The sequence below is a fragment of the Nicotiana tomentosiformis genome, chromosome 3, assembly GCF_000390325.3.
Source record: "Nicotiana tomentosiformis chromosome 3, ASM39032v3, whole genome shotgun sequence".
NCBI lineage: Eukaryota > Viridiplantae > Streptophyta > Magnoliopsida > Solanales > Solanaceae > Nicotiana > Nicotiana tomentosiformis.
In genome coordinates, this window is record NC_090814.1 from 8,914,068 (window position 1) to 8,929,387 (window position 15,320).

Sequence of the window (15,320 nt, forward strand, 5' to 3'; positions counted from 1 at the left end):
CATACAATCAACATATGTGATCACTCATTTGCACTACTTCATATCTGGTATGTCTCAATTACTTGTACAATTTTTCAAATTTTAGTTTAATTTAAAATTTGTTAATTAGTTTTAGGTCATTTGTCAGTATAATTCAATTTTACAACTATGTGGGGTTAAAACTGTAGTAGGTCAACTAGTAATTGTTCTAAGGGGAATGGGTGAATTGATTATCATGCTTAAATGTTAATACCATGTCCAATTTGTGCAAAAATTGTAAACCCTAGAACTCTGTTCACATTTGTTTTGAAATTTGCGGCCGTACAAAAAATTGTGCGGTCCGCAAAAATTGAGATTAAGGTACTTTAAGCAAGCATGATTCTGCGGCTGCAATGCAAATTGTGCGGACTGCAGGAAACTCATCGCGGCCGCAGAACAGCTAGTTCTCTGTCATCAGAGAGTTATCAATTTGATAACTCACATGTGCGACCGCGATAGAAAATGTGCGGACCGTACTCCAATTCTGCGATCGCACTGATAATTGTGTGGACCGCAGATCTAGTTATGTGGCTGCAAGATTAAATTATGCGGTCCGCAATGCCCAGCCTACGGACGCACTAATAATTCTTCGGACCGCACTCCTCTACCCTGTAAGCATGTTTTACACTGTGTTGCTCACTGTCTCTCTAATGTGTTCTTGTATGTTTGCACTTGAATTACAACTGACACCTGTTGTTGCTTGTTACAAAAAATGGTTAGATCTCGAGGCGGAGGTAATACTTCAAAAGGGAGGGGTGAACCTTCCAGGGGTCGAGGCAAGAGTGTTTTACCCCCCGCCCTTCAAAAGATAATCACAAAGAAGGCTATAATCGGCCGAGGGAGAAATGCAAAACCTTCCGAATCCAGTTCTTATGTCCCGTCTAGGGAAGCATCGGAGGGCAACTCAGCTCAAGAGCAGTTGACTGTCCAATCAAAGCCATCAGGAAGGTATCAACTTTGGGATGAGCCTTCCCCATCACATAGCACCTCCGAGGGTTCGAAGAGTGCCAGTCAGGCTTCTAAGCCCTCCTCTACACCTGTCCCTGAGGCACCAGTGACTACAGTTGATGATATTCCAGATGATGTTCGAAGGGGAGACACTACAGTTGCCGGCCTTAAGCGGTCGAAGAAGAAAGAGGTCTTGGAGGACCAGTTCATCAGTCTGGCTGCCTTCACTAGCTTCCGTGAGTGGTGGCCGGTGAGGTTTCTCACTATTGAGCGATAGTTTCAATTACAAGACCTTGAAAAGTACAATCCGGCAGCCTTAAGGTAGTTCCGAGAGCGAAAGGGGTGGGTGTGGTACACCCAAAGCGTAGTGGATGCAAAGGAGTATCTTGTCCGAGAGTTCTACGCCAATGTGGTGCACATAAAGAAAGGGACAAAAGTGACTAAAGTGAGGAACCTGAAGGTGCGTTTTGACCAGCACACACTGAACTCCTACTTGGGATTTGATGATGTTGAGCCGGCACAGTACTTGGAGAAGATGGCAATGGGAGATGCAGCTCGCCCATGGCTAGCTGAGATTCTGGCAGCTCCGGGGCCACCACCACCATGGATCACAGCAGGGATTCCTATTCAGTGAAACACCCTAAACTTTGAGGCGAAGGGATGGCAGACCTTTGTCTACAGCAGACTAGACCTGTTCCTGAATGAAACAAACCTTCCTATCCCGCGGGCAATTCTAGTCGCCTCCATCATGGCCGGGTACCTGATCAATGTGGGTGTCGTGATATCGGTCAACATGTCTGTAGTCGCCAGGCAAGCTGATACCTCATACCCGTATCCCAACACCATTATTGAGTACCTTACAGATGCACGGGTGGAGCCGAGAGATTTTCGCACGAAGGTTCGGGCTAAGAAGCCCTTCTCATGGTATTCTTTGATGGATGCACATAACCCTAAGAAAAAGGGTCAGCCGACTACCACCACAAGCCAGTCTGATGAGCCATCGGTGGTAGCTGCAAAGACAACCGACCTTCCGTCCACTTCAGCAGAGCCTTCAGCCAGTGCAACAGCCATGCCCCCACCTTCAGCCTCAGTGCCTTCCACCCCGGCTTTGAAGCCGGTGCAGATGCCCACTGCTCCACTATCTGTGCTGCGAGTCTCCCAGACACTGGCGAGCCTCAACAATTGGATGCAGACAGCTACTGCAAAGCTGTCTAACATATCCAGTACAGTTGCAACATAATCCTCTATTCAGGCACCCCAGATTCCCCCCATAGTTGAAGAAACTTTGAAGAAGCTCCTGGAGAATCAGAACACAATCATGGCCACTTTGGTGCAGCATGGGTCAGTGATCGAAGAGTTGGGTAAAAAAGTAAAGAAGATAAGAAAGTGGCAGCCCTCTAAGAAGTCAGTGGACGAGCTTTGGAGCCAGGTTACGAAGATTGCGGCAGCAGAAGACATTCCATTTGATATGCTGATTGACCCGCACCACCCGGGCCCAGATCCTACAGCACATACAATACCAGCTGGCCAATATGAGGAGCCAGACCTTGCTGCTGACACTGTCGAGGTAGTACGTCAGATGTTCACCAACCCAGCCACTCCCGAAGTTGAGGATGATGAGATCTAATTGGATGAGGCAGAGGTCGGTGCCACTACTGGGGACACAGAGATGGCCACAGAGCCATAGGAAGTTTTCTTCACCCTCACCCTTCCTTTACTCTTATTTTGTTAAGCATTGGGGACAATGCTTATTTTTATTCGGGGGAGGGGGGAGTTTATTTGATATATTTTGATGATTCTGAGACAAATTGGTATGTAATAACTGACAGTATTTCCCTTTTTCCCCTTATTCTGTATATACTCTCTCTTTTCCTTTATCATTATGTATATATTCTCTCTTCTCTCTCATTATGTATATTCATTACGCTTTTAATAGTGTTTTGCTTTATAGCTTATTTATCTTTATGTTTGTTTTCTTTTTGAATTAGTAGCTTTTTTTTATTTAATAGCTTCTTTTTATGTTTTAGGAGATAATAAGCCTTTGGTTTTCTTAATGCCACGGTTCTTTCCAAATTTAGTTTTTGTGTGAACCGGATGACTCTTCCCAACGATGGATGGCGTAACAACCTTCTTAAGGGATTGAGTCTATTTTTGGTGTTTAGGTAATAATTGTAGTAGTAATGAATAAAAACACCTAATTGAGTCATGCTCGAAGAGTCAAACATGCTTCACTTGGTACCAACACACTTAACTACTTGCTTATAGTTAAAAACAAGGTTTTTGGAAAGAAATAGCTCTAGTTAGTGACCTTGTGACTCTTGTGTTGACTTAGGCAATCATCGAGTGGTTTAATCGAACCATAGTGATTTTCAATCTTGAATATGGTCGTTGTGGGCCCTCGACTCTATCCTCTTTAACAATCCAACTACGTGAGAAGTGAGATATTTTTATTGCAAGTCCAAGTACCCGTGCGAATGGTTTAGAATTTGCCCCAAATGTGTTTCAAGGCAAAATTTCAAGTTTTGCTTGGCTTGAGAAGTGATTGTAGGCTTTTCTTGACCCGCTTGAAGTTTTCCATTTCCCACCAATATTGTTATCCCTAGTCAACCCATTTGAGACTCGAACCTTTCTCATTTGATAATCATGTTACAATCCTTTACCCGTTTTGTCATAACCCTCTCTTGGCACCCGAGCTTTTCTTAACACTCTTGTGAAACATTTGGCTAAAAACGTAAGTTTGGGGGAGAGACGAGGAACTTGAAAGAGGTATCAAGGCACAAAAGGAGAAAAGATAATTCCATGGGATAGGTGTTCTATATCTGAAAGCGATTATATTTCATAATTTCATGGTTATATTCATCATTTATTGCGAATTTAATGGAAGAAATTGAGAAAAATTGTCATATCTTTCAAAATTGTAAAATGGAGATTTGGAGGACGATTCATTATCGGAATTTGATACTTTTGGTATAGTTAGACTCGTATCGGAATGGGTGTTCCTATTTCGTAAAATTTTGTTGGGCTCCGAGGTACGGGCTTGATAAGTGAGGATTTTGACTACTTATTAGCGCCTTTTAACTTTTGTTTTAGTCCAAAAGCGTTTAATTGTATTTCCGAAAATTGATAAAATCTGCTAAATTGCAGGAATATTGGAAGATGGACTCCCGAGATAAAATCCAACTCAAAAAGGAGTAATCTAAACTCAAGGCCATAAAATACACATGAACTCACAAGTGCGGACAGTAAAATATCATCTGCGGCCGCAGATGATGAAGAAAAAGGCAGCAAACCTTTGTGCAAAGTGCGGCCCGAACATTAATTGTACGACCGCAGAAGATGGCTAGGAACAGAAGTTCAGAGAATGTGCATTCCAAGTCTCCCAGAAGGGCAGACCGCAAAGGAATTGTGCGGCCGCAGAAGAAGTGCTACGCGGCCGCAGATGTAATTGTACGGACCACAGAAGAGCAAGATGCGACCACAGTTACAATTCTGCAGACCACATAAAGAAGGCCTCGCGGTCGCAGATCAGAATTATGCGTCCGCAGATCTCCAGTTCCTACAAGTTGAAGAAATCTGCGGGCCGCACATGGAATTGTGCAGCCGCACAATCTCCCGAAGGGCATTTTTGTCCAAAATTTCCAGCCTTGTATAAATAGACGAGTTTCACAATTTTAGGTCAACCTTTAACATTAGCAGCTATAGTAGCCATTTCTCTTTGCTTCTTTTCGTAGTTTTTCATATTTTGGGATATTTAACATAGATTTTATCATTTTAATTTTACAATATGAGTTTAATTATCATTTCTTCTTCTATTTCTTCAATTTCAAGCATGAGTAGCTAGATTTTTACTAGGGTTGTAACCTAACCCTAGTGTGTAAACCTTATGGGTATTTGACTTGATGCTTGTTTATGATTGTGTATTTATTATTTAGCCTTGTTCATGCTTTAATTTGTGAAATTAATATTTTCAAACATTAGTTCATGCCTAGTTGACTTAGTCTCTTCTTGAGAAAGAAAGACTTAGTCTAGGAAAACTTGGCTAACAAGAAATTGGGTCAATTGAGAGATTGATAAGCCCAATTAAAGGGTTAAACTTAGAGATAGTAATAACCCGACTTGAGATCTTATCAACCATTTTGTGCAATACCCATTTGGACTTGAGAAAGCCAAATTGGGACTCTCTGACTGAGAAGTATTGAGTGGGTAATTGAGAGTTGATAGCTATAATACACCCCGATCAATAGAACAAGCATTAAGGTTTATATTCCATTAGGCAAACACCTAGGTGATGGTCATAGCCCTACGTTTTTTACAAAACTTTAAAAACAACAAAAAATAATTTCTTAGTTTTATTTCTCAACTTTACAATCTTAGTTTTAAATTAGACATAGAAACAACCCAAATTTGTGGAAGTATAAATTAAGATAGTCTAACTCGCTTACTACAATATATACTCCTTACTCCAATATATAGCTCCCTGTGAAAATCGACCCCGACTCTTATTGGGTACTATTATTGCAATCGACTGTTTCATAACCTTTAATTTCCTTAGTTTGGTGTAGCTATTCTCGGTGTATTTCTTTAATCATCTCATTCCTATTGTTGTCATTTTTGTTGTTGTTGTACTCAGTGTGGTTGAGCCGAAGGCTTGGTATGGTATTGGAATTATTTTTAAGAAATGTATATTCATTGTGTTTGTTATATATTTGAGTAACTTGCCTTGTTTTTTCGATGAGATATTTGATGTACTTGACATTTTTGTTGATTTGGGCTGCAGTAGTACAGTTGCACATGCATACACTGTAACATACTACTTATACTAGTTTATGAGTACGAAACATGACATTTATTGATTATGTCCATGTACTCTGGTATTATCCGTTTTATGTTGAGATTGTAAGCTTGTGACTATGCTGGACGGATTGTATTATTGGCACGTGAGTTGTCTGTGCAGCACATGAGTTGTCCGTGCAGATCCACATATTAATATTATTGGCACGTGAGTTATCTGTGCAGCACGTGAGTTGTCCGTGCGGATCCACATGTTGATATTATTGGCACGTGAGTTGTCCGTGCAGATCCACATATTGATATAATTGGCACGTGAGTTGTCCGTGCAGATCCACATATTGATATTATTGTCACGTGACTTGTTCGTGCGGATCCACATATTGATACTATTGGCACGTGAGTTGTCCGTGAGGTTGTGATTTGAGATGTGGGCACGAGGTGCAGTGAGTATATGATGGTGGGTTGAGGCATGTGATTTGTAAAAATGAGATGAGGTACCACAGAGTGACTTTATTATGAAAACTTGTGTTAGAAAGAGTTGATTAATTGTCTATCCTTGTGTTCCTTATTTGGTTTGAACGATATTTTATGGTGTTCTTATTGCTTTATTATTTATATTACTGGTTGATTCTTGTTGCCATCTATTACTTCATGTTTTCCATTATTAGTTGTATATTGTTATACTGTATAAGGTATTTGATTAGTGAATGTCTTGACTGTACCTCGTCACTACTCCACCGAGGTTAGTCTTGATACTTACTGGGTACCGACCGTGGTATAATCATGCTATACTTCTGTACTTTTTTATGGAGAGCCAGGTATTTGAGATATCGTACTCGGGCAGAGTTAGCTTGTTGATCGCAAGGATTCAAGGTAGAGCTGCTTGATTGTAGAAATCCCTTGGAGTCTTTCCTTATATTGTACTGTCAGCTATTATTTGAACAATATTGTATTTCGATCCTTGAAATCATTCCATGTATTCAATTAGAGTTCATGACTCTGTATTACCAGTCTTGGGAGATTGTTATAATTGTTTCCGCTTTTGGTTTCGTTACTTGTATTAAACTATTGTTTCAAAAAAAAATAGCTTAAATTGTTACTGTAATCGGCTTATCTAATCTTAAAGACTAAGTGTCATCACGACGTTTGTGGTGGAATTTTAGGTCATGACACATCCTTGGCTCAACTACGTGTCATATTTGACAGACAGGCCCTCGAATAATTTCAGATAGACAATATTGTATATGATGTGGGCTTGTCTCCACCCACCACCTTCAAAAATAAAAGCTAGTCCACCATTGGCATTATTTTCAAACAGACAGTAATTTTGACGGCTTACACCTTGTTTGAACCTGTTGTATTGTATCGTATTGGTACATTAAATATAATGTTTATTCTGATTGTTATTTAAATTTTATTATATTGTATCATTAAATTCGTCGTTACGTAACGACGAAAAGTGCCACTTTATGGAACGACCGATTTGGTGTGATCCTGTCGCTACCTTGATTTTTTCTCTCATATTATCCTTTTTTATTATTAAATAATCGTATTTTATCCTTTACCCAACCTTTTTATATATTAATATTACCTCGTACCTTACTTTTTCTTTATAATATTGCAAGTTTATTCTTCATATTATTGGTGCATGACATCATGAAACGATGGCTAACATTACAATCTATCCAAACATTGTATACATTAAAACGATACATTGTAATACAATACAATGCTATATAATACATTATGAAACGATACACAACAACCATCCAAACAAGCTGTTATCCCCCCCCCCCCCCCCCCAACACACACACACAAAAAATTTTGTGGCATTAATGCTACTTTCTCTATTCCAATTTATGTGAGATTTGCAGATATCTAGAGTCAAATTTGGTAATTTGATTGTGAATTTGAACATAGAATCTTTAAGTTTTTTGTAAAATAAAGGTTACATATTTGAAAAACATAAAAAACACTATAAGTTAAAATAATTAATAATTCAAAATATTCAAAAACCAATGAAAAAATGACGATCTGAGAAAAAACTTGTTTGGCTATCAAAATCCGAACCCCACCACATAGAGTATTACTTATGCGAGTTTTTACCGTCAAAATTTTGTTGAAATTTTTGGTTTCAGACTATAGGGGACTAATCTTGACCACGTTGCCCGTCAAAATATAAATAGGCTCATAAAATAAGGTAGTATTCGCTATTTTCAAGCTACAAATAACAAATTATAGAGTTTACCCGATACAAGCTCACGAAAGCCTGTAATTAAAGTTTATGAATTAGCAAGATGTAATATAATGAAAGACTTCATGTTTTACTATTGCTTCCCTGTTAGTCTCAAGCTGATTTCAAGAAATAGAGGACCAGTATAGCCAACAGCAAAACCAATTATAACAAGAGTTTCAAGCTTTAGTCTCATGTAACCATACTTATAAAATGTTATAGTCAATGAAATAGCACATAGGTGTTAGAGAAAAATCCTTCATTAATCATATACTAAGAGTTTCCAAAGGGATTTAAATGATTCTGAACTGCTCCAACCATCATTAAGGCTTAGACTTAAATGCTCAGATTTTTTGAATAGTTGAACCACATACATATCATATGCTTAGCTACTGACCAAACTCATAGACAACCGTTAGTACTGTTAGGATCAAAATAATCAGACGTCATGCGAAAGCTAGTAAAGCAAACCCTGAACGACGATAAATCAGATAACAGAAGAAAAATATACCAAAAAGAGACACAAATATTTAAACTAAGGCCATTCTTGACCAAACTCATAGAAAGTCCTTATCGTATTCTCTCCGTCTCATTTATGGGAGAGTCTTTCCTTTCTAGTCAGTCCCAAAAGAATAACATTGTTCTATATTTAGTAAGTTTTCAACTGTTCTCTAAATCTCTAATTGTTGTTATATCATAAACGAAGGATTAAGTTAAACTATTGACAACATGAAGTACAGAAACATCTGCTTCCACAATGCAGCAGTCTTTGACAAGGAAGCCTTTCTTTGGATCCTTCAATACACTTAGCCGCATAAATGCCGGCCATCCCCAACCGCGAGCAGCAGCTGCAAACCAATAGAACGTACAAGTCATCTTGTGATGTGCACCAGTAATCTGATCTTTGACAGAAATACTACATTTTGCCTGGATTCTTTTGCGGAAATCAAATCCTTTAGCATCAACTGATTCAAGATAGATGGAGATGTTCTCGCCTTTTTTATCACCACCTGTTGGATATAGACAAAGTTTCCTGCATCCAAACACATCAAATTGTATTTACACTACAAAGAGAATCATGTGCGACGAATATAAATATATATGACGGATAAAAAGAGCATGAACAATATACCATTTGTAACCCCCAACTGTTCTTCAGACCTCACAGTATTCGTCACCTTTGTGAATTCTGAAATCTTCCATTTGTGCTTACGAGATTTGCTCTGATCCAACAAGGATACGCACTTACCTACTCCGTGGTTCTTGATGACATATACATCAACTCCAAAGACACATTTGCCATTAACAAGGTAACCCTTAGAGGGCTCTCTAAATGTTTCATGAGATATACAGTTCGGGAAACACCATTCAGTCTTGATAGTGTGGAATCGTTGCTCCATTCCTGTAACAAAGTATTGTCATATGAAGTAGTACTTTATGTCCTACTTAAATTTGAAATTATCTATTTATTCTACTATCAGGTTTTGGAAACTTCAAAGAAGAGAAGTTCCAGAAAAAGGAACACAATACCTCTCATTACAAGATACTTGTCATGAATTTGATCAAATATCAAGAAGCTAAATGTGGCATTCACCTCCCAACCAGCCTGTAAAGAGTTTGTCTCGGCTATGGCCAAGTATACAGAAATATGATCACGTCCATCTTCACTTCCATCTCCATCAGGATAGATGATCAGTTTCCTGTCCAAAATGCAGTGAACAGTTAAATTCATAACTACACGGGATCAGTGTGAGCACCTAATTTTTTACCATGCTTGAATTTTTTCTCACTCATCTCACCAATACCTTACTTCTCATTCCATCTTTCCCGCTCCCATCTTTCCACGCGTGTCCCCACCCCAGTTCCCTTTGTCCCCCATGCTTGTCCCCCCACACTTTGTCCCCACTCCACTTTCCCTTATCCCCATGCTTCTCCCCACTCACAACCCCCCACATGTCTCCTCCTTCATAAGAAGATCAGCCTTGTTTCCACACAAAGGAGACCCCGCTGAAAAGACCACCTAAAACCATCATTGTCCAGCCCTAAAACCCAGCAAAGAATAGCCCAAAAATGAGCTCAAATCCCTCACCAAAATGCAACAAAGAAATCCGAAAAACCAGCTTCTAACATCACTAAAAGAGCTGCAACTTCAGTTCCATTTTCAGCCCATGAACTCCAAGTTTTAACCACTAAAAACGAGCAAAAATAACCCCAAATTCCAACTCTAAAACACCCCCAAGAATACCCCAAAACCCAACCGAAAACGTCGCCCAAACTAGCCCTAAAAACTGTCCGCAAGATAGCTCCAAAGAGCAGCCAAATCAGCTGCGAAATTGCTAAAATACCAGTCCAAAAAATCCAAAAAATCCGTCCCAAATTCTGCACCAAAAACCCGACTAAACACCGCCCAAAACCGGCCACAAACATCCATCGAAATGACCCACCCGAACTAGTTGTCCAAAGCTAGTCGAGTCGGTATAATTTTCGTCTAGATCTTGGTTTCAGGTCGTCATCGAGGTTATGATCGATTGGCTCTGTTGCATTTGAAAGTCCCTGTTTTCTCTTGCTTCGGTCAAATTGTAGTTGCCAATTTCCTTGTATTTTGGCATCGATAGAGATTCTTCAATGTAAAGGAAGTTTCAAGCAACAAGGTCCATTCTTTACACTTATGTTATCTCAATTTGGTCTTGCTAGCATAGTAAAAGATTCTGGTTATTTGTTGCTCTTCTGTGTTGTTTTGTCTTTAGTAGTAGTCTTAATTAGCTAGTCTTTTGTCTTATGCCATGACTTGATCTGTGAGATTCATGCTTAGCTCATTATTTACAATTTAATATTTGTTGTATGTTGATTTGCTATCTCCCCTCATTATAGTTAATACATTATCATCATGTTGGATTAAAGAAGCTTTGTTTGAATTCATTGGAACTTTAGGACAGTTAATCATGTTGGGCTTTGTAAATTCACGGGTTTATGGTAATTGATGTAATCTTGGACTTTAGTTTATTCTTACATTTTAATATTCGGTACATTAACACTTGGTTTGAGATAAGTGATTTGGCTTATTTTACGTAACAAATAATTGCTTAAATAGCTCCAATAATAACTCTCGAGCCTCACAACAATCTCAAAGGTAGGAAAACAACAAATTATGAATATAATTAATATGTTTTAGGTGCTTTATTAATTAATTAATTATCGTGATTATGTATACGTTCGCGTGACATGACCATGATTCCCAAACTAAAACCGAAGTATGCGTTCGCGCAACTTTGAGCGAAACAACCTTAATAAATAATGTGTTATTAATCGTACAAGTACACGTGACATGATTTTAACACACTAAATAAAACGGATTTACACACACATGGTTCGTTTCAAGATAATTTTCATAAATCTAATCAAGCAATAAAAGCGTACATAGATAAAACATGGAAATCAATAAATCACAGTTTATCCAAAATTAATTTAAGCCAAGTTGTAGTCAATAAAGCGACCGTGCTAGAACCACGAAAATCGGGGAATGCCTTACACCTTCTCCCCGGTCAACAGAATTCCTTATCCGGACTTTGTTTTCGCAAACCAATAGTAAAAGAGTCAAACCTTCCTTTGATTAGGGATTCAAATAAAAGGTGACTTGGAACACCAAAAATCAATTCCAAGTGGCGACTCTATAAATAAAATAATCCCTACTCAAATTTATCACTTTAATTGGAAAAACTCTTTAACCCACAATCCATAACACATTATCGTTTTGGGGGAGCATAAAAGGGGTGTGACAGCTATGGAGACTCTGCTGGGGACGCCCCAAGAATTCGAGCTTGTACATTGACTTTGTTTGGCTTTATTAATTTTTGTATATATTGTGATTTATTTGGGCCTAATGTGTTACTGGTCCACTTTTATCCGTTTTGATATTGTTGAACTGTACATATAAATTGTATCCTCTCGCACCCCTCTAAGTCTTCTTATAGTTAGTTATGTTGTGTTTGCCTACCAGCATCACAAAATTTCTGTCTTGAGATAAAGCCAGTTAACCTACCAGCTTCTGGTGAAGGATTTAGTCACACATGCTTAGGCAGAAGAGTCGTTAGCTAGTCAGTGATGTTCTACTACTGGTGACGCTTGACGCTCCTCGGCTCGGATTGTCCGCCCGGGTAAGCCAGGTCTAGATACCATCTCCTTTAGGATTTACAAACTTAGAAGAACAAGCCACAAGCAATGAATATCCCTGGTAGGCTACGCTTTATTTGCATCATATGCATTTGACTTAGCAGCGCTCGACACAGAGGTCGAGTTCAGTTTTAGGACAGGATTTGTTGAGACCATTATGTCATATTATGGCTACTTGTTGCATTATTTGGGAGGCTTGCATGTCGATTGGCTTTAGCATATATCAGTTGAACGAAGAGAGAAAAAATAATGTGGTTTAGTGCATATGGCTTTTAAAGATTAATTTTCATAAAACAAAAAAAAGAACATAGTCGATTTTAACCGAACTACGCGGGTCTGATTCTCACCGGATGTGAGATACGTAGGCAAACCTCATCGATTCCGGCCCCCGATTTTCAAAAATACAAAAAAAAATCTTTAATTTCTTCTTTAGAAGTCTTTCTTTGAGACGTCAAATCCAAAATTTCAAAAAAATATTTTTTGTCTTTTTAAATTTACAAAAAAAAAAATCAAAATTTTTTCTTTCTTTCTTTTTTTTATTTAAAAAAAAGTATTTCTTTCGAAGATTCCAAAAAAAAAAGAAGCAAAAAACAAAATCTGTCTTTAGAAGTTTTCTTTCAACAAAAAAAAAACAATTCAAAAAAAAAAACCGAAATATTTTTCCTTGTTAGCAGCTTTTATGGGATTATTTGTATATGAGTAAAAAAAAAGTTAGTTTATTTTACTTTATTCCCGATTTGCCCAAACTATGCAAGATCTGATTCATGCGGCGTCATGATACGTAGGCAATCCCCATCAGATTCGATCATTTATATCAAATAAACTGAGTGAAAAAAAGAGAAGAAAGAAAAAGAAAGAAAAGAGTGACAAAAATAACAAAGAAAACAAAGAAAAAATAATAATTAAAAAAAAAAAAAAGCTAGAGTGAAAAATCCAAAAATAGAACAGTGTGTCCAGTTTGACAAGAAAATAGCAGAAAATTTTCGTAAATATGCCGTCAAATGGCGCGAGCAAGCCGCCATGGAAAAGCCTCCAATGGACGAAGCAGAAATGGTTTTGGTCTTCCTACAGGTCCAAAAGGCGGACTACTTCCAGAACATGATGTCCATTATGGGTAATCCGTTCACCGAGGCTATAAAAATTGGGGAGATGGTCGAAAATGGTTTAAAAACGGGCCGAATCTTGAGTCATGCTGCTTTTAAGGCCACATCACAGACCGTTCAAAATGGTTCACAGTAGTGCTTAGGGATGAAAAAGCCCCTAATATGATGAACAATTCTCTGCCTCCTCACACCAATGGGCCAGTAGTCAGAATGATCTGCGAAGATGAGGAATTTGATCTAGCACTGAAGGCCATTGCAGCCACTGCCGAGACAGAAGAAAAAAAACCGGTCGCCAAGCCTAAAAGTCCCCCATCAGACGGGAGTCTCGGTAGCCAGTCTTGCTATCTTTTTTGCGTCCGGATTATTTCAGGGTGTAATCCTTATGTTTTACTTTATTGTCTTACTTTCCGATGTAAACCTTTCTATCTTTAAAATTCAAAAAAAAAAAATCAAAAAAAAAAATCAATTAAATGAAATTAATATTTCATTGTCTAGGAAAGTCTCTTTTCTTAATCTTGTCACCTTTCTTGTTCTCTTTTCAGTCCTATTAATTGAGATTTTAATAACATGACATGCTTGCGGACTTCATACCCATATACTAAAACGCCGTCAGACCTCGAAATAATGAATCAAGAAGCAGAATGTGTTAAAGATAAGGCTTGTGAGAAAATAAGCAAAGAAGTGGAACACTAGGCCTAAGCCAAGATCCAAATGAAATCGGAAGAAGTTGAAATTCCCTCTCTTTGGATCATTGTCGAAGCTGAGATTGAGGATAAAGATTGGGTCAAGAACCGATTTGGAACAATTGACTATGATTGATGAAAAACGTATGGCCGCAGTTTGCCACGGGCAGTTGTACCAACAAAGAATGGCCCGTGCTTACAACAAGAAAGTGCGGCCTAGAAAGTTCAAAGGGAATGTCTCCGAAACAACTATCTATACAGACACGCTCAAAAGGTATTATGTTTGACCCTTTTACGTATCTTTAATGTTCTCTGATTGGGATGACGAAGGCTTTCATTCTCGCTACCCAAACACTATCAACCCTTTGCAAACCCCTTTGAGCCGGTTACTTTTCTTTTATTACCCTCTTTGGATCCTGAAAGTTTTATGGAAAAAAAAAAAAAAAAAATTAAAAAAAATTAAAAAAAATTAAAAAAATAAAATAAAAAATCAAACAAGTTCATGTTAATCGAACTACGTTCGACTTGATTCTGAAAGAATACGTAGGCAGCATCTCTCTGGGGTTCAGTCACACCAAAATAAAATTCTACATTCCCCCAAAAGTTGAAACTGGGGCAGGTGTTATAATGGTTCGGCGATGGTTTCGCCTGAGAGGTTCCAAAGTTGTAATTCAATCCAAATCCTTTTTACCCAAATCCTTTTCAAGTCCTTCCGATCAATCAACGAGAATGTTCAAGAATTAGAGGATACAATCACTTGGATCTGATGCCACCAAAATGAGAGAAATAAAATGAGAGAGTCTTATTGGTGAAAACCCTCACGGGCACCATAGGGCGATGACGAGCAAAGAAAATGAAAATGAGAGAGTCTTGTTAGTAAAAACCCGCAAAGGGCACTATAAGGAGATGGTGAGAAGAGAAATGAGAGAGTTTAGCTGGTGAAAACCCGTAAAGGGCACTACTGATTGAAAAGAGGATCTTCACAGCCATTGGTATTGACAATCCTGGGCAAGGTTTCTAGGTTTCGAGGCAAAAGTTGTGATGAATTTCTAAGAGTCGGACGGTTTACACAGATCAAACATCAAGTCCAAAAGGCATGTCATGTTTATTGAAGTCCGCATATACTCCAGATAAGTCATTCTTTCCTTCCCCGAAAGGGATACCTCTTGTCTAAATTCATTGTCCATTCCATTATTTGTTTTTCTTTGAATCCATTTTGGTCTAAATCTATTCCAAAACTAAGGTAAAGAAGAGATAGCAAGACTGATTTACAAGGCTTTCGTTTGATACAAGCTAATATGCAAAAAAGGCACCCAGACTCGACAGCGACATCAAGTCGACCCCGACTGGCCATGGCGGCTGATGCTTAGAAAT

At 38.4% G+C, this 15,320-nt stretch overlaps 1 protein-coding gene across 1 annotated transcript; it reads right to left on the minus strand.

Annotated features, from left to right (window-relative positions):
* Positions 1 to 8,698: 8,698 nt before the first annotated feature.
* Positions 8,699 to 10,421, minus strand: LOC104103997 (MATH domain and coiled-coil domain-containing protein At3g58340-like). The gene is made up of 5 exons (XM_009611979.1): positions 10,280 to 10,421; positions 10,080 to 10,179; positions 9,521 to 9,690; positions 9,152 to 9,392; positions 8,699 to 9,023 (listed from the first exon to the last, which is right to left on the minus strand). The coding sequence occupies exons 1-5, from the start codon at positions 10,419 to 10,421 to the stop codon at positions 8,699 to 8,701; spliced, it is 978 nt and encodes a 325-aa protein (XP_009610274.1).
* Positions 10,422 to 15,320: the final 4,899 nt, after the last annotated feature.

Excerpts from the sequence above, each read along its gene's own strand:
- LOC104103997 (XM_009611979.1), bottom strand. The coding sequence starts at position 10,421 with ATGGATGTTTGTGGCCGGTTTTGGGCGGTGTTTAGTCGGGTTTTTGGT. Across the intron at positions 9,393-9,520 it reads CAAGTATCTTGTAATGAGAG|GAATGGAGCAACGATTCCAC; the intron begins GTATTGTGTTCC and ends ACTTTGTTACAG. Across the intron at positions 9,024-9,151 it reads AAGGTGACGAATACTGTGAG|GAAACTTTGTCTATATCCAA; the intron begins GTCTGAAGAACA and ends GTTTGGATGCAG.